Source organism: Myotis daubentonii, chromosome 8, assembly GCF_963259705.1.
Source record: "Myotis daubentonii chromosome 8, mMyoDau2.1, whole genome shotgun sequence".
Taxonomy (NCBI): domain Eukaryota; kingdom Metazoa; phylum Chordata; class Mammalia; order Chiroptera; family Vespertilionidae; genus Myotis; species Myotis daubentonii.
This window is the reverse complement of record NC_081847.1, coordinates 73554623-73576743: the sequence shown is the minus strand read 5'-3', so window position 1 is coordinate 73576743 and position 22121 is coordinate 73554623. Positions and strand designations below refer to the sequence as shown.

General features: G+C 51.4%; 1 protein-coding gene and 1 long non-coding RNA gene across 4 annotated transcripts in view; one reads left to right on the top strand and one right to left on the bottom strand.

Annotated features, from left to right (window-relative positions):
* Window positions 1-1089: 1089 nt before the first annotated feature.
* LOC132239953 (uncharacterized) lies at window positions 1090-7946 on the bottom strand. Its single transcript, XR_009454196.1, has 3 exons — window positions 7610-7946; window positions 6284-6419; window positions 1090-6104 (listed from the first exon to the last, which is right to left on the bottom strand). It is a non-coding gene; the product is annotated as an uncharacterized LOC132239953 (long non-coding RNA).
* The window catches only part of PLCG1 (phospholipase C gamma 1), a 37816-nt gene continuing 23180 nt past the window's right edge, over window positions 7486-22121 (top strand). For 2 of the 3 annotated variants that reach the window (XM_059707060.1, XM_059707059.1), the window contains exons 1-2: window positions 7486-7652; window positions 8005-8333. In XM_059707060.1, coding sequence (XP_059563043.1) covers window positions 8117-8333 — 217 coding nt within the window. In that variant the 5' untranslated portion in view covers window positions 7486-7652; window positions 8005-8116. Of the gene's footprint in view, window positions 7653-8004; window positions 8334-22121 lie in introns of those variants that run through there. The other variant, XM_059707061.1, reaches the window with a different exon arrangement.

Below are 22121 nucleotides of genomic sequence, written 5' to 3'. Positions count from 1 at the left end.
TATTTTTAAATTTGGTGGTGCAGCTAGACCACTGAGTGTAAGGAATAGCAACAGAGAGGATCTTTCAGTGCCCAACTGATAAGCTTTATGACTGGTGGGTGGGTGATAAGAAAGTGGACCTCAAGTTTGGTTGGGATTTGAGCAGGACCACCCACAACTAGGACACAAACTTTGGTCCACAACCAGAAATCAGGGACAGGAGGCCTTGAGGCAGAAGATTTTAATAAGCAGGAACTTGTGCCTATCTTTTCCAGTTTTCTGGGGGCAGATGTAGGGCAACTAGGTGCTGGTTAAGAACAGCTGTGAAGAGCATCCTGAATGGTGGCAACAGGACTCAAAGAGGAAGCCAGAAAATGGGAAGCTGGCCTGGCTACTGGGCATGAGGGAAGAGGCTGAACAGGTAGGGAAAGGCCAGATGTGAAGGGCCCTGAAGGATGCTTGAGCATGGAGTCAGGAGACTGCCTCCCTTGCCTGTCTACCCACTGATTGGTTCCCTCCTCCCAGCTATGTTTTTTTTATAACAACTTCCTCCTGTCAGGCCTTTCTGTGATGCTTGAGTCCGGCTGTGGGCAAAGGGAGATTGTGTTTATGTACTGTGCTTCCCGTGCCAGACAGCTTGGTGCTTCCTTGGCTACTCTCCCTCTTACCCCCCACATCTGGTCAGCAGGTCCTGTCCGTTCTCCCTGCCAAATCTACCTGAGGCCTCTTACACATTTAAAACATGAAAAAATAAACCACAACTCCCAGCCCTTTCCAGCCACCACCCCCTCCCTCTCCATTTCACAAACAAGCACCTGGAATGAGTCATGGACACAACCCTGTCATTCCCCACCCACTGCAACTAGCTTCTGCTCCGTCTTGCCCCCAATTCCCCTCTCCATCTGACCACATTCACCAATGAAGGAGGGACCAAACCAGTAAATGGGCAGTTTACTACTATTTTTTAAACTGCTCTATTGAAGTATATTTTACATATCATAAATACACCAAATACACCTATTTCAAATGAGTGGTGCAGACATCACTATAAATCAGTTTTTGAATATCCACCCAGTAAGATCCCTCCCCACCCCCCACCTCCAACCTTCACTAGTCTACTTTCTCTGTAAATTATCTTTACTGGACATCTCACATAATGTGAAATTATACAATACGTGACCACCCCCTTTAAAGCACTTCTCTCTGGCTTCCACACCACCACCTGGTTTTGCTCCTACCTCTATCAGGCTGTTGCTTCTCAGTTACTCCTCTTCTCACACGGCCTGGTTTCATTCACACCTGAACGTGAAGGCTCCAGCCTAGACCCTTTTCCTGAGCTCCAGACACATTGCCAACTACATCTTTGCGGGGGTGTCACGGGCTACTCAATCTCAAATCTCTAGAACTGAGCTCAGTACCTACTAGAAGCCAGATGGTGAAACCCATCCACTGTCCCTCAACCGGAACCCAGGGGAGCCATCACCCTTCATTCCTTTCTCACAAGTCCAATAAATTAATGACTCTGAAATCACCTGAGAAAAGAGTTTACTTACATTTGGGTCCTTACAAAATCTCTCCTATAATAGGATGCTCTCTAAACTTGTTGTGAACCAAAAAGCACTTTTTTGGAGAAAACACATTACCCTGAAATGACCTCAGCCAAGCTACTTTTGGATGATTATAAGTAGTCCCATGATGGAATCAGTAAACAAGGAGGCAAAGAAATTGACCACACACTTAGTAATTATTTCTCACAATCCTAAGTATTACGTGTAAACAAACCTCTCAACAGTCATTTTAAATAGCAATATGGTGTTGATTTTTTTTTAGGTTTGATAATGGTACTATAGTTCTATATATAGTTTTTTAAAAACTCTTAGAAAAAAACACAAATATTTATGGATAACATAGAGTTAAGATTTGTGTCAAAACATTATAGAAGGGGTCTGTGGGTAGTCTGACCAACTGAATACTAATATATAGCTATGGGAGAATGGAAATAAAACCTGTCTTGTACAAATGCTATACAAAAAGGTTTAGTTAAAATTCCCAGTAATAGCATCACATAATTCAAAAAGTATTCTCTCTACATCAATGTGGACAAATCTCAAAAACTTTATGCTGGACTTAGACACATGGTGCATATAACTAAGGATTTCATGTATATGAAATTCTAGAATGGGCAAAACTAATCTGTAGTAACAGAAAGTAGATTAGTGATGGCCAAATCGGGGGCAGGGGAATGTTCTACATCTTGATTGGGTGGTATACATTTGCCAAAGCTCACCAAACTTTACACTTAAAATGGATGCATTTTATTATAGGTAAATTATTTCTCAGTAAAGTTGATTTTTCAAAAGTGCTCTCAACTTAGAAGGCAGCAAAGTGATGTGCTTTCAGAAATTAGATGACTCAAAAGTGGCTCTAGTGATTTCTACAAAGAAATGAAAGATTCATATAAAGAGTTCGAACATTATTACTGCAAAAGTAAGAGCAAGAAAGTAACATTCACAAGTTAATATATTGTTTCAAATAATATGTGATTTAAGATATGTGTAACTAAAACTTGTATGTGGTCATTTGAATCCTGCATCTCTAAAAATGTTTATATTTTAGTTGCAAAAAAGCCACAGAACACCTGAAGTGACATTTTTGGAAAAAAGAGTGATCACCTTATATTTGGACCTGCCACATATTCAGGCATATACTCTGTCACTTTTCTCCAACCCCTCAGCCATAAAAGGGCTAAGTCAGGTAAGGTCTGTGTCCCTTATCAAGGTTCCAGGGGCCTTTATCACAATGAACTGTCCTGTACTGGAGTGGAAACTTGGTCTGATCCATCTCTGCTGTGTTACTGCTATCGAGGAGGCACCAGGAGTATTTGTTAGGAGAAAAGCAGAAAAATAGGTCTGCCCTAGCCTGGGCCAGTGGCTAGCAAGGACTCTCCCCTTCTCTTCCTTTAGTGAAGCAATTACATATCCCTGCCACCTCCCTGAAGAAGGTACATCTGGAGCCCAGCTCTCCTGCCTCTCTGGGTCCCAGTATAGAGACCCATCAGCAGAGGCAACGAAGGGTCTGCAGAGAAAGCAGAGTCCCTGGATGTGGCTGGGCCAGGCCTTGTTTTGCCTTGAATGATAGAAAACATGAGGTTCTTAAAGGGCTGAGAGTACATTCCAGGTGAGAAGGAAAGCAGGACATCACTGAAGTGTCAGGTCCAACGACTACGTAGGAGGCATAGATAGATATTGGGGCCAGAGGTCAAGGAGCCTAGACCAAAGGTGGGGTGGAGCTCAAGGTGCACTGAGGTGAGTACTTACTAAGTACTGGCTGTACACCAAGGTGCAGGCTGGCTCAAAAACCCTTGAGAAGGGCTGGTTAGACATCTAACAAACTACTGAGTAAAATTTAAAGATTACTTTAAAGAAAAGGAATAAAGTTTTATGTATGGATCAAATTAGACACTGCCAATCTATAAATCAATGGTAGAAGGGACTCCACTAAGCTATACCGTTATATTATACCTTCTATATTTATTCATGGTTATTACCAGAAACAAATAAACTGGCAGCATTTGCTGTAAATTTGTTGAGAACATTCTCCACTATTTCAAACAAATAAGTGTCCATATAAGAAACTTCTTTTATAGTTTATCCCTAGGAGAATTTTTCTCCCCTAAGTTAATTAGTTATCAGAATAGAAAGAATTTTTGCTTTGGCTACGAGGAAGCTCAGCTACATCTGATTCTCAGTCACAGCAGCTATGTTAACCCATATTAACGATACTATAGTTCTCCTTTTATAACTGCAAATCCCATTTCTGTACTACAGTATTTTTGCCCTTTAAGTACCCTACACTTTTTTTAAAGGACTGGAAAAGAATGCATTTGTGGTGGGCACAGTGATGTGTGCCACCCAGATTCCCCAACAAGGAAGCACTTATTGCCCCAACTGCTGAGAGTGCTGTCAGCTATCTAAGGTCACCTCAGCAGCAGAGAGCCATTTGGCCAGGGCTCCCTGGGGACTCTCCCTGTGCCTCTTCCTTCCACAGTGTGGTATCAGTACCGCGCGCTAACCAATTGCGCCACCGGAGCTCCTTTCCAGAGTGCTGATCCCAGCCAAGGGCACTCCCTAATAAACATTCTGCATACTAACCTCTGTAGAATCTGCTTCCCAAAGAAACCCAACCTGTGACAGCACTTCACCAAATAACTAAAAATAGAAAACAGCGGGTATGGGTATTATGCAAAGGGGTGAGGATATATAATAGAATGTTCATACCTACATGAGAGGTGACAGAATTGACTCGAGCCAGGCTGCCTGGGTTTGAATCCCATCTCTGCCACCTCCTAGCTGTGTTTTTGGACATGTCTCTCCATGCGTTGGTTTTTCATCTGTAGGATGGGGATAATGAGAGTACTTACCTCAATGAGGAGTAAATGAGACAATGTGAGTGCAGCTGTTCTATTAGGCTTACTATATGCTAAGTACTGTTCTAAATGTTTTGTAATGAATATCTGGGAGGTCAGGCCCACACGCCAGAGGGTCATGTGGGCTGAGACACCTCCCCAGACCTCAGGCACAGGTATTGGTGGGGGCCAGGCATATTGAAGCATGAGTGTCGGCAGAAACATGCCCAAGCAGGACTAGCCTGGGTGATGTCACGGGCATGTGCCTTGAGTGGGTGCTAGGCTGCTCCCTCCCAGCCAGTGCAGCTGCACACATTGCCAATGACACCCACGTACCCATATACTAGTATATGCTGAGCTGGGGAAAGTCCATATCAGCCACACCCTTTGTGCGCCCTGATTTTCCTGAAACTCCTTTGGTGGAGGGAGGCACCTGAGGCCTGGGATGCTGGCTCAGAAATCCCAGGAGGAAGTGGGGCCCTGTTTCCTGAAGGAGGGCCTGGCAGCCGACTGAAAATATGAGCTTCTGTTGGCAGGCATTTCTGAAGCCCCTGGGGGCCCGGCCCCAGAGACCAAAGCACAAGCAAAAGCAAGGAAGCATGAGCTGCATTATGGAAGCTTCAGAAAATAGAAAAGCCGACTTTAAAAGTACATTACAGCCCACAGGCTGCCCAAGTTGGCATAAGAAGCTCAAGGAGAGCTGCAGCACTTAGGAGGGGGTCCTCCTAGAAAAATGGACAAAGTCAGATAGGCAGGGAGGGTCCCCATTCAGCCCGCACCTGTCTTCCTTACTTCAAATGCTCTCCAAGTGCTCCCCCATACTTAGTAAACTCTAGCCTCCTTTCTATTCCTCAATCCACTAAGCTCTTTCTAACCTCAGGGCCTTTGTACATGCTGTTACCTCTAGAAAGTACTTTCTTACCCCTAAAAATTCACCTGGCCATCTACTCACATCCTTTGGGCCTTTCTTCGGTCCTAGAGGGGTCCTCCTTACCTACTAGATCTGAAGTAGGGCTCTCTAACGTTTATCTCATAGCCCTCTGTTCTTTTCCTCTGTAGCTCTCATCCCAATTTACCTTACATAACAAGTGTTTGTCTGTTTAATGCCTATGAATTCCTGGAGGGCTGGTGCTGGGTTTCTCTTGTTTTCCCAACTCATGCCACCAACGGCCACACAGGGAAGCTCAGGGGCTGCAGACAGGGGCAGCACCATATTAAGCCCAAGCTAGCTCAAGCCACACTTTATGAGAACTTAAGTTTCTGAGTTCCATGTGCCCTGGGCCAGCCATACCCAAGGCCTCCCCTCACCTACACTGATTAGCCAGCTAGCCTCCATGCCCACTGACTATTGACCTACTTAAGCCAGTGGCTCTCTTTGAGGCAGCAAATGCATGGAGTCAGACAGACTTGGGTTCAAATGACCTCTTGTTAGTTGTGTGGCCTTGGGGCAAGTTACAGAACTCCGAGTCTGTTTCCTCATCATTAAACTGGGGACAATAATCCCTGATTAGAAGGTAATTATGAGGACCAGGTGAGACACGTGTGCAAGCACTGCTGCACTGGGGTCCGGTATTAGGTCAACTTCAGTTCCCTCCCTCCCACTTTAAAGGCTTGTCGCTAGGTGGCAGTCCATCTCAGCAGCTTGCCTCCTCCTCAGGTGGCTGAAGCCTCCTAGCACCAGGCACTGGACATCAGGCTGAATACTCAGCTTCCTTAGGGGCTGCATTCGAGGGAATCAAAACACATACACACACGTTACTACTACAACAAGACACAGTCAGAGCAGCGCGCCACCATCACCACTCAGCTGGGTGGGCTGCCTGAGCGGTCACTGCTACACACACACACATCCCAGAAGACCAGGATCTGGTATCTGCTGCATGCTCTGCTGGGCCTCACCTCTGAAATGTGGTAAATAATTCTGCTCTGGCTCAATATCTGGTTGTCCGGCTCCACTGTGATCTCAGATGTCTTTCGTTTGGGCAGTTCTCTGTGTCAGGGGCAGCTAGATTGCAGGGGCGAATCTAGAGAATGGCTTCAGGAAGACAAAGTATGACTTATTCAGCTACAGGTATATCTCAGAGATATTGCAGGTTCCGGTCCAGACCACCTTAATAAAGCAGGTATCATGATAAAGCAAGTCATGGAGGGTCTTGCCTTCAGTTTGTAAAAAAATCACAACACCTGTGAAGCACAATGAAGTCAAGTGCACTAAGATGAGGTCCACCTGTAACACAAAAAGGCCTTGTGGCTGGAGATGGAGAGTGAAGGGGAGGTGGTGAGAGAGGAAGTGGGAGAGCAAGGGACCGGGCCACACAGAACTTGCTGGGCCAGGTAGGGAGTGTGGATTTTAGGAGCAATGAGAAGTCACGGAGGGTTTGAGGCTGGAACTAGTAAATCATTTAATTTCCTTTAGAAGACCAAAGAGGGTCAAGTTTGGGTGAGAAAGGATGGGCCTTGGGCTTGTGGATGGAGTGGAGATATCTGAGAGCAGAATGAACTGCTGTGGGGTAGAGGCACCCCCAAGGGTGTTGGCCTCAGCACCTTAGAGTTTCGTGCCATGTTCTGAGAAAGTGGAGGCTGTAAGAGGAGCAGTTTGAGGAGGGAGCGAGGTGCCTGTTAAGTGGGGACGTGGAGCAGGCAATGGGATGCAGGGGAGACACAGGTGGGGCGCTGCGGGGGCCAGGGTCAGGGCGGGGGCGGGCTGAGAGAGAGGAGGACAACAAGGGAGTCAGTCCAGGAAAGCCACGGCGCAGGGGAGCATTTGCAGGAGGGGCGCCTTAAAGGAGGACCTGTACCGTGTGCAGTCCGCTGGACGCGGACGCGGAGAGCGCGGGGTGGCGGGCAGCGGCTGATGCCCAGGCCAGCGCCGCAGACCACCGGGGCCGCGGTGCAAAGGCCGCGCAGGGGCTGCTCGGCCTGGGATGCTTCTCCCCACGGCCGGACCCTCTCAGGATGGACCCACGGGCCGCAGGGGCGGGACAAGCGTGGGTCTGCGGCCTGTGGGCCAGCCCTGCGCGGCCAGAAAGGCGGGGCGGGACAGCACTGCTGTCCATCAGAGCCCGGCGGCCAATCCGCAGGCGGCCCCGCCCCCTCCTCCCGGGAGAGGGGGCGCCGAGGACCCGCAGCCGCCGGGAGAGGCGGCCCGCCTGGCTCTCCGCGCCGGGCAGCCCGCCCAGCGACGAGGTTTGACTGGCGGGCGCGGGGGCCGCTCAGCGCCCTCACCTCTCTCTCCGGTGGCTTCGCGGGCGGCGCTCGAGGAGCGGGGGTGAGGACACGGCTGCGGCCGGGCCTGTGCGGGACAGGGACAGGGCGGCTGCGGCCGACTGCCGGGCCGGCGCGCGGCTGCCGCGCGTGACGAGATCGGCCGTGGCCGCGTGAGGCGGCTGCGGGACGGGGACCGCGCGGGCTGGACCGCGAGCGGCGCGCGCGCCCCGCCACCGCGGCGCCCCTGTCCCCGCCCGGGCCTGTCGGGGGTCGCGGGGCGCAGGCGCGGCGGGCGGCGGGCGGGGGTCCTCCCCACGGGCTCGCGGGCGTCTTTGTTCCCGGCGCGCGGGCCGGGGCGGGGCCTGCAGAGCCGCCCGCCCTCCCCTCAGGCCCCGCCCTGTCTCCGCCCGCAGGAGCCGTCGCCGGGCCCGCTCGCCGGCCGCCCCAGCCTCAGCCCCCGCCGCCGCCGCCTCGTCTCGCCGGCCGAGCCCGCGCCGTCGCCTCCGCTGCCCCAGCGCCGAAGCCATGGCGGGCGCCGCGTCCCCCTGCGCCAACGGCTGCGGGCCCGGCGCGCCCTCCGACGCCGAGGTGCTGCACCTCTGCCGCAGCCTCGAGGTGGGCACCGTCATGACTTTGTTCTACTCCAAGAAGTCGCAGCGGCCCGAGCGTAAGACCTTCCAGGTCAAGCTGGAGACTCGGCAGATCACGTGGAGCCGCGGCGCCGACAAGATCGAGGGGGCCAGTAAGTGCGCCCCCGCCGGGGCCTGCCGCCCGCGGGGACCCAGGGGCCCGGGCCCGGGCGCCACTCCGGCAAACTTTCCGGGCCTCCGGGCCCCGCCCCCGCCTCAGCCCGGGTGGTCACCCCGGTGGGGGCATCCGGGTCCTCGGTCGCCTGGCAGACACCCCTTCCCCCAGCCAGGGGGCGTGTTCTGGCGCTTGGCCCAGAGGCCTCAGAGCCCTGGTGGGCAGGAGGGCGGCGGAGCAGGCATCGGGTCCCCCCCACCCCGGGGATGCTGGTGGGCTCGGGGGTGCGGGGAGCCGAGGCAGAGCCTCCACCCAGCCCCTGAACCTGGGGCCTGTCGCCTCCCAAAACCCTTTCTCCCCAAAGAGTAGTCGTGGTGAGACTCTCGGGCCCCGGGCTGGACTCTTCCTTGCAAAGGAACCTTGGGGTTCTCCAAGGAGAACTTGGGTAGGTGTGAGGGTCAGGCTGTTTTGGAGCAGAACCTAGTCTGCTCATCTCCCTCTTGGTGATCCCGTTTGGTTGGGCACAGCCTGCGAGAAGGCAGTGGCTGCTTCTTCCTGCGGCTGCTTTTGTTCTGAAGCTGGATTGTGGAGGTCTGTGTGGGTGGTGAAGAGCCCTCAGGCTCCCCTTGGCCCCTGGAAGCGCCTTCTGAAAGCTTGGCTCCAGCATGGCCAGCCTCGGAGTCAGGGACGTTTTGCAAGAATGGGCGGCCAGTTTGGGGTCTTTGTGTCCTCTCCTGGGGCTGCAGGGAGCCAGGGACAACTCCTCTTGATTTCCTGCCTCTTTGCCCTCCCAGGCCTGTGCAGGGCTGCTTTTGCACCGGTCTCAGTGGGAGGAGGGAGTGGGGAGATTTTGAAAAATCGCAGATCTGTCAGAGCATTATTCCACTTAGTGCATGCCTGTGCTGTGGCCCGATGGGCACCCAGCTCTGTTCTCCACTCCCCGCCTCCAGGTGTGAGAGATGATGTGTCTGCAGCCCTGTGCTGTGGGTTGCTTCCTGCAAGTTTCCCCCTGCGCGCCCCCCCCCCCCCAGACTAGTGTTAGAGGGAGCCAGGCTCAGAACTAGGTCCATGTGGAGGAGGGTGGTCAGGAAGTGACACCCCCAGGGGAAGGTCCTGCAGACCTCCTTGGGCATGGCGTGTATGCTCGGAGAGGGCTGAGGGGATGGGGAGGAAGGAAATCTTGTGGTGAGGCAGCCATCCTCAACTACAAACTCCAGATCTGATACAGCTGCTGAACTTAGAAACGGCAGCCGCCTTCCCACATGCCCCCCTGGGTCCTATCAGCCACTGGGTGAAATGTTAGTGATTTGAGAGACAGGATTTCAAAGTGGAGAAAGGACCGACATTGCTGAGGGTTGAGATAGTTCTGGGAGCATCACCTGGGTGTCAGACTCTAGGCACAGCCCCTTCCTTGCTTCTGTGGTGCTCCCTGTGAATTTGTGGCACTGGCTGGAGGTTCCCAGATAGAGATCTCCTGGGGAACAGGCTGCATTTTAACCATTCATGTGACCAGCAGGCAATAACGGCAGCACTAATTGAAGGCGTTGAAGCCCACAGTTTAGTTGTGTGGCACCCCCCCCCCTTACTTATCTTCTCTGAGCCTTAGTTTTCATCATCTTTAAAATGGGAGTATTAATATATCCAATATATATACTGTATGGTTGCTATGAAGATTAAATGAGAAAATTTATGTGAAACATTTAGCACAGTGTCTGACACATGAACGTTTAATAAATGTGAACTGTTATTAATAACAATAAATTATGACTGTCCGCCTAGACCAGCCGTGGGCAAACTACGGCCCGCGGGCCGGATCCGGCCCGTTTGAAATGAATAAAACTAAAAAAAAAAAAAAAAAAAGACTGTACCCTTTTATGTAATGATGTTTACTTTGAATTTATATTAGTTCACACAAACACTCCATCCATGCTTTTGTTCCGGCCCTCCGGTCCAGTTTAAGAACCCATTGTGGCCCTCGAGTCAAAAAGTTTGCCCACCCCTGGCCTAGACCCTGACTGTGAATGTTGTAGAGGTGGAATGTGGCTGTAGGAGAGGGTGAGGGTGCAGGAAGAGCGGAGGATGGGGACCAGACCGAGTTAACATTTCATTTAGGTCACTGCCCAACCTCTGGCCGGGTTGGAGTGTCATTCTGTGCACCAAAAGGTGGTGGGTTCAATTCCTGGTCAGGGCATATACCCAGTCGGGCGCATATGGGAGGCAACAAATTGATGTTTCTCTCTCACACTAATGTTTCTCTCTCCCATTTTTCTCTCTCTAAACTCAATTTTAAAAAAAAACAAAACATATCCTCTGGTGAGGATTAAAAATTTTTTTTAGGTCACTACCTGGAAAAGGGGAAAAAATGTTTTTCTGTTGTTGTTTTTGGTGTGGGTTTTTTTTTTTGTTTTGTTTTTTTTGCTCCAACCCACTTAACTCACCCACCCTCCTACCGTGTAGAACAGTGCGTAGAATAAGTATATGGAGATTTGCACATCTGATGCCTGACTTCTTGTTTGTAAGTTGGGTCCTGAGCAGAAGGAAGTGGTGTGTAAAGGCAAGAGCCTAGTCCATGGTGTCTCAGGTCTTTGAGGGATGGAGGGAGGAATGCTGAGAACCTGATAACCCTAGCCCCTGAGGATGGGTCAGCCAGATCTCATTAAGTAGCTGGGATTTGAGAGGCTTGGAGCAAAGGTAAAAGACAGAGAAGGGGCCCTGGCCATTTGATTTTGGAGACCCAGACTGAATGAGTCTGGGTAAAAAGACTAGTAGACACTTGTATGGCGTTCAGATCTTGTAAATGGAGCCCCCTACTGAAGCTGGCCCACTTCTGCCCATTCATGGGTGCACCTCATTGATGGGTTCTGATCCCTGCAGCCCCGCTCTGTGGACTCTGGGGAAGGTTGGGCTGCCAGCTGGGTCCCCTGCCACCTGGCCTCTTGCCTGTGCCTCAGGTGTCTGGCCTTTTCTTGCTGGCTTTGCCAAGATACCATGCAGTGCTTGTAGCTGGGCCAGAGAGAGAGAGAGAGAGAGAGAGAGAGAGAGAGAGAGAGAGACATTTGTTACCCTCGGGTGTCCTTGGCCCTAAAGGAACAATGCTGTGGTTCAGGGAAGTGCACAGCACTCACGTAGACCTCCTTCTGGCCTAGCAATGCCCTCTCACTTCACCACTTGTGAAGTAGGGCTGGTTTTTAGGGTGGTAGTTTGGCCCTAAAGAGGGGTGGAGAAGTGCTTTGGTGCCAGTTGTCATGGTGGTATGACAGGAACCAGGGTGATGTTTATACTTTTTTTTTTCCAGATACTGACATAAGTGAATACAAAGCAGTTACAGACTTCCTGCTGAGTGCTACAGACACTTTTCATCATGTTTTCTTGGCTAATCCTCACAAGGGCCCTAGGGGATCGTTTGGAGTACCATTCCATTTTACAGATAAGGAAATAGAAATGCAGGGAGTGAATTTTGCTGTGGGTGATAGTGGTGGTGTGGGACAGCCTCAGTGTACCCAACTCTCCAGGCAGTGGCTGGCTAACCAATCCCAAGAGGACTCTAAGCCTTAGGTTTATGCTGCAAATGGGCCTCAGGCCCATGTCATTGTGATCTGTGTTTCTCCTCTAAGGAGAAACCTTTGTGCTCAGACCTTAGGTGACAGACAGCCTCAGCCTCTCTAGGCTCTGGTTGCATACTTTTCTTCTGGTGTCTTCTGGATGAGATGGTTCAATGAAGGGAGGTTATGGGCAAGTGACCCAGGTGGAGGCTCCCTGGAGAGCTCTGCATGCCAGTCAAGCACATCTGTGGGGATTTTGGAGCCCTAGGCTTTTGTCTTTGATTTTTCTGGAGCTGATCTTCTAAATCAGTGGTTCTCAACCTTGGCTGCACATTAGAATCACCTGGGAATCTTTTTAAAATCCTGATTTCTGGGCCTCATCCTCTGGAAATTCTCTCTCTTTGTTACTAATGTTGTGGCCCCACCCCATAACAAAGAAACAGAATTTCCGGAGGATGAGGCCCAGAAATCAGGATTTTAAAAAGATTCCCAGGTGATTCTAATGTGCAGCCAAGGTTGAGAACCTCTGTTCTAGATGCTAGGTCCCCTTGTAGTGAATGGAAACAGATTCTTGCCCTCAAGAAACTGAAATAGACAATGACAATTCCTAGTGGTATCTTTGATGCCAAGGGGTGGGAGTGGCAGAAGAAAGCAAACAGTCTGGACAAGGCAGTCAGGCTCAGAGAAGAGATGATGTTGGGACAACTATCTGGAGCTTGACCCCTGTGACTGTCAGACTAGCGAGGAGAGAGACCACGAGGCCTGCACTAAAGGCTAGCTAGGCCCAAGGCGCCTGCTCAGGCCTGGTGTCATCAGGGGTTTTCTTTGTGCTGGCTGGCTGCTCCTAATGGGAGAGGGGCAAGAACACATGTCTGAATCTCCAGAGCTAGCCATCCCTGCCTGTGTTTCCTGTCTGACTGTAGTTTTTCCAGGGGAAGTGAGACCTCTTAGTGTTTCCTCAGCACCCCAGGCTTGCGCTGATGTGTGGGTTTCAGACCAGCCCTGCGGCCAAGCCTCCTGTCCATCTGGGGCTCTCTCTTTCCGGTGAACCTAGGAAAGGGGCCTGCTGCACAGCTGGCTGGAAGAGCTGAGCACACACCCAACACCTCCAGCTTCTCGTGTGTGTCATCAGTTAGAGATACTGGCTACTAGCCTTATTTTGGGTAGCCCCTTGGAATGAGGGGCATTTATTTATTCAGTAAGTATTATTTGAACATCTAGTTTTCCACTGAGGGTTCAAAGATGAGTGAGACATGGTCTGTGTTATTGAGGAAATCCCAGACCCTTGGAGAAGACAGACTTGGGAACATGTAATTATAACCCTGAGTGTTACATACTATGATAAAGGTCTGTACCGAGAGCTCTGCTTAGCAAGCTGGGGGTTGAGGGGAGAGAGCCAGGAGAGGTGACCTGTGCACTGGGCCTTGAGTGATGGGGGAACTTGCCCATACCCTGGTTGAGGCACCAGAGGTCATGTGCCAGGGTTGGGAATGTGTTAGGTGTGGTAGAGATGAGGCCAGGGCTGATGGGGGCAGCTCAGGGAGGACTTCGGTGTGCTGTGCTCATGGGCTGCAGTCTGTCCTGCAGTCTGTCTCTCTGAGATTGCCTGGGAGAGGTTGAGGAGGGAGACCAGTGAGCTACTGCAGTTCACAGGAGACAGTTGATGAGCAAAGCAAGACCTCGCTGAGGCAAGGGAGAGATGCAGTGGTGGTAGAGGAATGGGGCTGGGCCTGGAGGAATGAGACAGTGAGCATAGCACAGATGACCCTTGAACAACATGGGTTTGAACTGCTCTGGTCCACTTTATACTTGGATCTTTAAAAAATATATGCAATCATTCCTCTGTATCCCTAGGTCCTTTGGGTTCAACAAACCACAGATTGAAAATAGTATTTTCAGGGCCAGCTGTATGTATTGTTCTATGCCATTTCATATAAGGGACCTGAGCATCCTTGGATTTGGGCATCTATGGGGGTGGGGTCCTGGAATGTTCAGGATAGTGAGGGATGGCTGGGAAGTCAAAAGTTATACACGGATTTTCAACAGCATGGGGCGAGGTGGTGCAGGGGCCCTATCGTTCAAGGGTCAACTGCAGTCTGGCATTTGGGCTCCGAACTCAGACGGCCTACATTAAAAACCATGTCTGCAACTTGATCTGTGACCTTGAGCATATGACTTTGCCTCTCTGGGCTCCTCATCTATAAAAGTGAGATAGTAGCAAACTACATTTATTTCATAAGGGTTTTGTGAGGATTTGATGAGAATATGTGTAAAGTGCTTGCATTGAGTGTGGCCCAACATAAGTGCTTAATGTGTGGGAACTCTTACAAGGAGGAAGATGAGGGAGAAATTCCCCAGGAGGACTTGATAGCAGACGGGAGCAAATCCCACAGCTGTGTAGAGGGGGCTGGTGCCTGGCCACCAAGCCCTTTGATTGGGAGACAAGGAGGCCCACCCATCTTCTCTCTCCAAGCTCTCAGCAGGCCTCTGTTGTCGGGGTTGTTTCCCACTGCTGACTTTTGTAGGGTGGTTGAGCAGTTGGCTGGAAACATCTGCTTTGGTATCATCTGAAGGTATCAGATTGGCCTATTTCTAAGTGCCCATCCCAGAGCCCATAGTGTGAGACCCCTGTTTTCCAGGAAGTGCTCTAATGCCACCGCCTCATTGTGGTAGAGCCTGCTTGTGCCATCTACTGTCACTGTCCCTGCCCATCTCCATTAACTCATAGCATCTCTTCCCACTCTGTGCCCTTTCCTCTGGGACATAGCTTCAAGGAGGCCAGAGAGAGATAATGTCGCAAGACCTGTTAGTAAAGGATAAGAGACTTTCCCCCCTCTCCACTCCCTCTCTTAGAACTGGAGAAGTCTGTGGGGACTTTGAGGAGAGTCCTAGGAGAAATGGGTGTGGGATAGGAGGGGAATGTTCTGGTTCCTCTTGAAGAGTGCTTTGTTCAGAGAAGCATGGCACCCGTGCTTCCCTGGGGGATCTTTGAGAGCAGCAAGGTAACAGATGACTAGGATGAGGAGTGGCCTCCAGCAGCAGTTGCTAATTGGGCTGCAGTGACCAGAGATTTGTGGCTAGAATCAGTTAGATTTGGGTTTGAGTCTCAGCTCTTCCTGTGACCTTGGGCAAGCTACATTAAACTGCTTGAAACGGATCTTCGGCTGTAAAAGTAATTCCTTTCTAACAGAGTGTATTACCCATTGTCGAATGAGATTATATGAGAGTAAGGTTTTATGTGAAAGTGCTCAGCACAGCATTGGCACTTTTGATCACTTATTAAGAGTTTGTTTCCTTTGCTTTCACTTTAGTGACAGCTCCAGTTCCATCACCAAACTTGGCCACCAGTGCTGCTTTGATTTCTGTGTTCCCACTTTGAGTCTGGACACAGACACCTGGGACATGAGAAAAATCGGGTATTTGAATAGTGCATTAGAGTTCTGGACCATTTTCTCATCTACTGTGTTGTTTGGCTCCATGAATTGAGGGAGGGCAGGAATGATTAGCCCTCTTCTAGATGAGGAAACCAGGGCGCCAAGGTTAAGGTCATACAGCAAGTTCATGCGGTGCTGGGTCCAGAACCTAGCATTTCTGATTCCAGCTACAATATTCAGTTAATTCTCCCTCTCTGGAGAAAGTGACAATAAGATGGGCTGTTCTATCGGACCAGAGATTTTGTTTTTTTAATATATTTTTTATTGATTTTAGGGATGAAGGGAGAGGGAAAGATTAAAACATCAATGAGGAGAGAGAATCATTGATTGACTGCCTCCTGCACACCCCCTACTGGGGATTGAGCCCACATCCCAGGCATGTGCCTTGACTGGAAACCAAACTGTGATCTCCTGGCTCTTAGGTTGACGCTCAACCACTGAGCCACACCGGCTGGGCCAGAGTTTTGTGTGGTTTTTTTTGTTTGTTTTTTTATTTGTTTTTTAATGTAGACAGAACTGATATCTATCCTGCCTGCCAGACAGATGCGTTTGACCAGCTTAGGTTTCTCTGGACAAACTGGACTCCGTGCTTCTGTCTAGATCCTCTGCTGTCCTCATCTCATGACAGCGCCCCCAGAGAGATGCTTTCCCACTCCTGCAGGGGATGAGGGAGCCCCTGATTTGAGGTGGGGGGACAGAAGAGCCTCACTCTGACTTGTTCTTATTGGCTCATGATGACAGCTGTACCTTAGCCTCTGCCAGGGAAATGGGAACCTGGATGCTCTGAGGAGGGCCTTGTCAGGACCCCTGGTGACGAGCTCACGTGCATGCCTTCATCCATGTGTTCCTGCATTTGTCTCACATTGTGGCCCTAGCCCCTGGTGTGGACATTATTACTCTGTCTTATGACTTGTTGGTGGCCATAGATCTCTAGCCTAGCATGCTTTCTGTAAAAAAGAAAGAGAACAACCCAGCTCTCTTGTGCCTCCATGGCACACTGAACAAGCGAGACCCCCTAGCTTTGGACTCTGGCATTTGCTGACATGCCACACAGTAGTGACCATAAAAAGGTTATGGTGGATGCAGCCAGAAAGGACAAACAGCCAGGTGGAAAAAATAATTCCAGGGTGTGGGGAGTGCTCTGAAGGGGGCAAGCCAGAGGCCTTTGTCAGTTAGGAGAGGTGAGGGTGTGCTGGGATAAAGCACAGCCTCGAATCTTGGGGTGACAGCAACCAGGGCTCATTTGTCCCTTTTGCTGCTTGTCCATGACAAGCCACACCACTGTCCCTGAGAACGGTCTCAGTAGCTCTTGGTCAGCCCTCTGGTGCAGAGCCTGACCACCCTGCACACCTGGGCAGACTAGGCTGGAGAGGGATGAATTTCTGTGACTATGCCAGGGTGCTGTGAGGGCAGCGGTGCTGCTGTGGCAGAGGAGACGGCTGCCCGTGTAAGCCAAGAGGCTGCTTTGGCTGGGGTCTTTGAAATAGGTATCTTGTGTTCAGGCTTAGGTATTATAGCTGTGCCCTTGTCTGTCACCTCCCTACATTCAACCCAACACATGTGCCCCTATTGAGCTGCCCCTGAGCCTAGTCAGTTGTGGCCACATCGCCCTGCTATCACCCCAGAATTACAACCTCTGATCCTAGCTCCCAGAGCTCCTTTGCTGGTGTGTTGGGACCTCAGAGGGAACTTCAGTTCCCAGAGGAGAGGGAAAGAGGCATGAGAAGGCCTGGTCCCAGAATACTCTGGGGTGAGGCGGGGGCGGGGAGGGCAATAGGGAAGGTGGAGTTAGTTACTTTTGGGGAGGCTGTGATCCCATGAGATGGGGCTCAGAGAATCTCTGCTTGCGTTCCTGGCTCAGCTCTTAATATTCTTCCTCCCTCCTTGTAAGACTCATTCCTTTCGAGGTGGTGCTTGGCCAGCCTTTGAGAGGCTGCAGTGGCTATGTGCCCAGGCCCAAGTACTAGCGCTCTCCCCACTCATCACCTCCTAGGAACCGGGCCCATTCTGGGGGAAGCAGGGAGGGCTCCTTTTTATAGCCCACATGTAGGCTTTGTGTATAGGCTCTGCTGCTTCCTTCCGGGCCCTTCCCGGTGTTGGCAGGTGGCCCTGGCCTCGCAAGACTCAGGATGCAGAATAAATGGGGCGGGGCTCTTCTCTTGCAAAAGACGGGCATCTCCTTTGCTGAGCCCAGGCCTGGCACAGAGGAGGCTGAGATTAGGAAGCAAGAAAAGGAGGTGACCCAGTCCTTGATCCTGGGAAGCTTAGATCTGGAACAAGCAAAAAACCATGAAAGCCCAGGGCTGGCGGGAGGCAGTCATGCCTGAAGTGCTATGGCTGAGCCCAAGGGTCCAGACAGAATCTGTTCTCTCTGCAGCAGCCCATCCTGCCCTGGAGGCTCTTTCCCCTACTGGCTGGCACGCCAGTGTCAATTAAAGGATCTTTGCAAAGGTCGTGAGGGGCCTGGGAGCAAGGCGGCACGTGGGCAGTGAATGGTTTGACTGAAACTCAGGGCCTGGCAGCAAACAACTGACCAGACTGGTGAGGGGTTGGGCCACAGCGAGCTTGACCACTTGTTTGTGTGAGATCTAATTCTAACTCAGTCAGGGTGGGACGTCTACTTTGGGGTTGGCTTCCTGTTTTCTTGGACACCTGGGGATATGGCTGAGCTGAAATGTCCTGAGGGAAGTAGCTGTTTAAGGGATGCCCCCAGGTCACAGTGTCCTTGGCTTGGCCTTGTCAGTGGGGGGAGTAAGGCATTGGCCACACTGGGACTCTGGTGGTGTGGGTGGGTGTGTGGTGGGGGAATTCTAACCCCATGGGATTGATTGACTCTAGCCTCAGGCCCAGAGTGTTCATGGAGTGACTAATCCTAGGAAGGAGGGGAGGAGTTGGCCACAGGTCTAAAAGGCTTCTCAGCCCACTTGGGGGCAGGAGGTCAGCTGGGAAATTGGGCAGTGACAAGGGTGGGGTGGGGGTGGTGGTCTCTCTCTGAGGCTCTGCAGACCACTTCCTCTCGTTGCACCTGATAGTCCAGCTGGAGGCAGTGTTCTTCTTATCCTAGTCACTTCCTCTACCCACAACAGTATTTGGGTATAAGGTGCTTTATGTTCACTTGTCGGTTCCTAAATGGGACTGTGACTTTTCTTGGGCGCTCTTAACATATCTACCAAGGAGATTAGAAAAGGGAGCATATGTCACTTGATGAGGGGTGTTCCTCAGGGCCTTGAGGCCAGCAGTGACATAGAGAGAGTACCCCATCCAGTGAGAACAGAGTGTCTGGGGCCTGTACTGCTCTCTCAAGGTTGTCCTGGTCCCTGGCCTGAGATTGGCCCACACTGGAAGGGTGAGGCTCTGCAGGTGGTGGTGGGAGGCAGAGAGGCAGCTATCTAGGATTCGTGCTAGTAGAGGTGAGATCAAGTGCTGTCTTAAAATGGTAGAACTAGGGAGTTCAAATAAGGAAGGGGAGGTCATCCCTAAGAATCAGAGCTGGGTTTCCTGGGGAGAGAGGCAATGAGTGGGTAGGTGGGTTCCTTGTCACATTAGAATGAGGTCAGAGTCTAGACAAGCACTGGGGCCTCGCCTCCCCAGGAAGCAAAAGGAGGACAAGGAGAGTGGCTTGACTTTGTCTGGCATGGCCCAAAGGGAGTGTGGCCAGATGCTGAGAAGAGGCTGGGCCAAGCAGCTCTGGAAGAGGCTACTGGGGTGGCAGGAGTGGATGTCCTAGTGGCAGACCTCCAAGGGTGACCCCTTTTTTTACTTAGATGATCAGGGCAGATTGGGGCCGGGCCTGTCGGGAGGAGGAGACAGTGGGGGGTGGGTGCCAGTTGGGGGCGGGGTCAGCTGGTTAGGGGGGCCGCGGGTGGTAGCCGCCAGCCTTGCCCCTGATGGGGTGGTGGGGGATGATTAGGGGTGGGGCCAGCTGAGGGGAGGGGCCACAGGTGGTTGGCTGACTGGCCCTGCCCCTAATCAGGGTGGGGGGCTATCTGGGGTGGGGCTGGGCAGGGGGAGGGGCTTCAGGAGGTTGGCTAGCCAGCCCCGCCCCCTATTGGGGCAAGGGGGGTGATGGGGGGGTGGGGGAGGACTGGTTGAGGGGAGGGGCCGTGTGGGTGTTGGCCGCTGCCCCTCCCTTGATCGGGGTGGGAGAGGCCAATTGGGAGCAGGGCCGGCTGGCGGGGAGGGGCCACAGGAGGTTGGCCAGCTAACCCCACCAACCATCGGGCAGGTTCACTGGGCACAGTGGGCATCATAGCCACCAGTCGTTACAGTTTTCCGGTCGCTGGCTTTTTATATATATAGATTACAGGGGTGGGAAACCTTTTTTCTGTCAAGGGCCATTTGGATATTTATAACATCACTAGAGGCCCGGTGCATGACATTTGTGCAGGGGCAGGGGGGTGTCCCTCAGCCCGACTGAGCCTTTTTGCAGTCCAGGACCCCTTGGGGGATGTCCAAATGCCGGCTTAGGCCCGCTCCCCCCTGTGGGACATCCCCCAAGGGGTCCTTAGTGCTGCCACGGAGGCCCCTGTAGGAGCACACTGACCACCAGAGGGCAGCTCCTGCGTTGAGTGTCTGCCCCCTGGTGGCCAGTGCGTGTCATAGTGACCGATCATTCTGCTGTTCAGTCAATTTGCATATTAGGGTTTCATTATATAGGGTTCTCAGACCATATAAAATTATGAATTTAAAAATTAGCTTGCTGTATTTGGTCAAACATTTAATTAACTCACCCCTAATGCCTTGGCAGGGCCTGACCAAATGATTTCGCTGGCTTTATTCAGCCTGCAGGCCCGTCGTTCCCCACCCCTGACTTAGAACATCCCCAATTTCCTAGTCAAGTTTGACTCTGTTGGGGTTTAAAGGCTGCCTCACATCTCCCCTCAAGAAGTAGCAGGGCTCATGGTGGTGGTAACACAGAAACCAAAGAGGTGGGGAGCCAGGGCTGGGTGCTGAGAATGAATGCATTGGGCCCAGCAAGCTGCACATGAGGACGCCTCTGCTGTCCCCCCACGTGGGGTCAGTCCCTGTCACTGAGACCCCAGTCAGAGGCCCCTATTGTTTCCTTGAAGGAGGGAGGCCCCAGATATTTCTTCTCCTAACTCATCCCATTTCTTTTTTAAAAAAATATATTTTATTGACTTTTTTACAGAGGAAGGGAGAGGGATAGAGAGTTAGAAACATCGATGAGAGAGAAACATCGATCAGCTGCCTCCTGCACACCCCCTACTGGGGATGTGTCCGCAACCAAGGTACATGCCCTTGACCGGAATCGAACCTGGGATCCTTCAGTCCGCAGGCCAACCCTCTATCAACTGAGCTAAACCAGTTAGGGCTCATCCCATTTCTTGCTAGGCACTGGGGTATTGCAGGTGACAGCATGGTCCATGCCCTCAAGGAGCTTACAGTCCAATGGAGGGTATTGACTGTCAGTGAAATTGCCTTAAAGTACGGTTACCACTCATCTGGTGCTCAGTAAATATAGTTGTGAATAATAAATAAAGCCAGTCGGACTTGTTCACGGATTAGATTGGGAGAAAGGAGTGTGAGAGAAAAGGAGATATTAAGGATGATTCTAAAGTTTCAAGTTTATGCACTTGTTTGAAAGTAATGCTGTTAGCTGACCCAAGAGTTGTGGCCAGAGGGTTTTGGTGAGAGAAAATAGTGTTTGGTTTAGAGTGGCAGTCGCCAACCGGTGGTCCATGAGGTCCGAAAGGTTGGCGACCTCTGGTTTAGAGGAGTTTCTTTGAGGTGAACAGGTGGAGATGGCAAGTTGGCAGTTAGATGGAAGGGCCTGAAGCTTGTAGTCCAGGACGAGGATAGAGCCATGTTTGTGAATTACTTGTGCTAGGAGATAATTAAAGCTGTGGGTGACACTGACTAGGAACAAGGTAGAACATCAGGAGAGAAGACCTTGGCCTTGAAAGCCTGCATGTGATGGGGATAGGCCTAGAGCCTAAGGAGAAGCAGAAAAATCAGGAGAGCTTGTGAGGGAGAGAGCAGTCAAGGGCAGAGCTTCTGGTAAGATGGAAGGCACAGTTAGCCGTGTTGAGTGCTGAGTTTTTGGAAAGAGGATAGAAAAGTGACTTAAGCTGAGCACTCTGGTTCTCCAGATGGCCTGAATATATTGGCATTTCGTTGGGCCCTTTGAGATCCTGGACAGCTCTGGGACCTGGCCCTGGAGGCCCTCGGCTCTCTCCTGTGGTGGGGGCCTGGCAGGCAGGCCATCTAGACTTTAGGTAGCATCAGCCTGCAGGGGAGGCAGAGGTCAAAGTGTACAGGACCTCTGCCCTGAAGCTGACCCATGGGCTGCTTGGGGAGTCATCTAGTCTCTTGGGCAGAAAAATTGGGACAAGCTCCTTCTTTTTGCTTTTTAAATTTTATTTTTTTTATTGATTAAGGTATTACATATGTGTCCTTATCCCCCCCCATTGCCCCCCTCCTCCACCCCCGGTTCATGCCCTCACCACCCTGGTGTCTGTGTCCATTGGTTATGCTTATATGCATGTATACAAGTCCTTGATTCTTGTTACACTTTCCCTTATAGTGTTTTCCCTTACGGTGGTGGTGCAGGCCAGGTAGGCCCCTTTTTTCTCTCTCTCGTCCACAGAACTCTGAACAAGCGACCTGTGAACTGAACAACCAGGCTACTGCATTGATGCTCTGGCCCCGTGCTTCCCCTCTTGGCATGACATCATAATTATCTGCTTCCCCTGTTTCCTCCACCAGGCAGGGGCTTTCTCAGGGGCAGGAACTTCAGTGCCTTATTGATTTCCTTTTAGCCAGGACCACCCCAGGGCCTGGCCCAGGGTG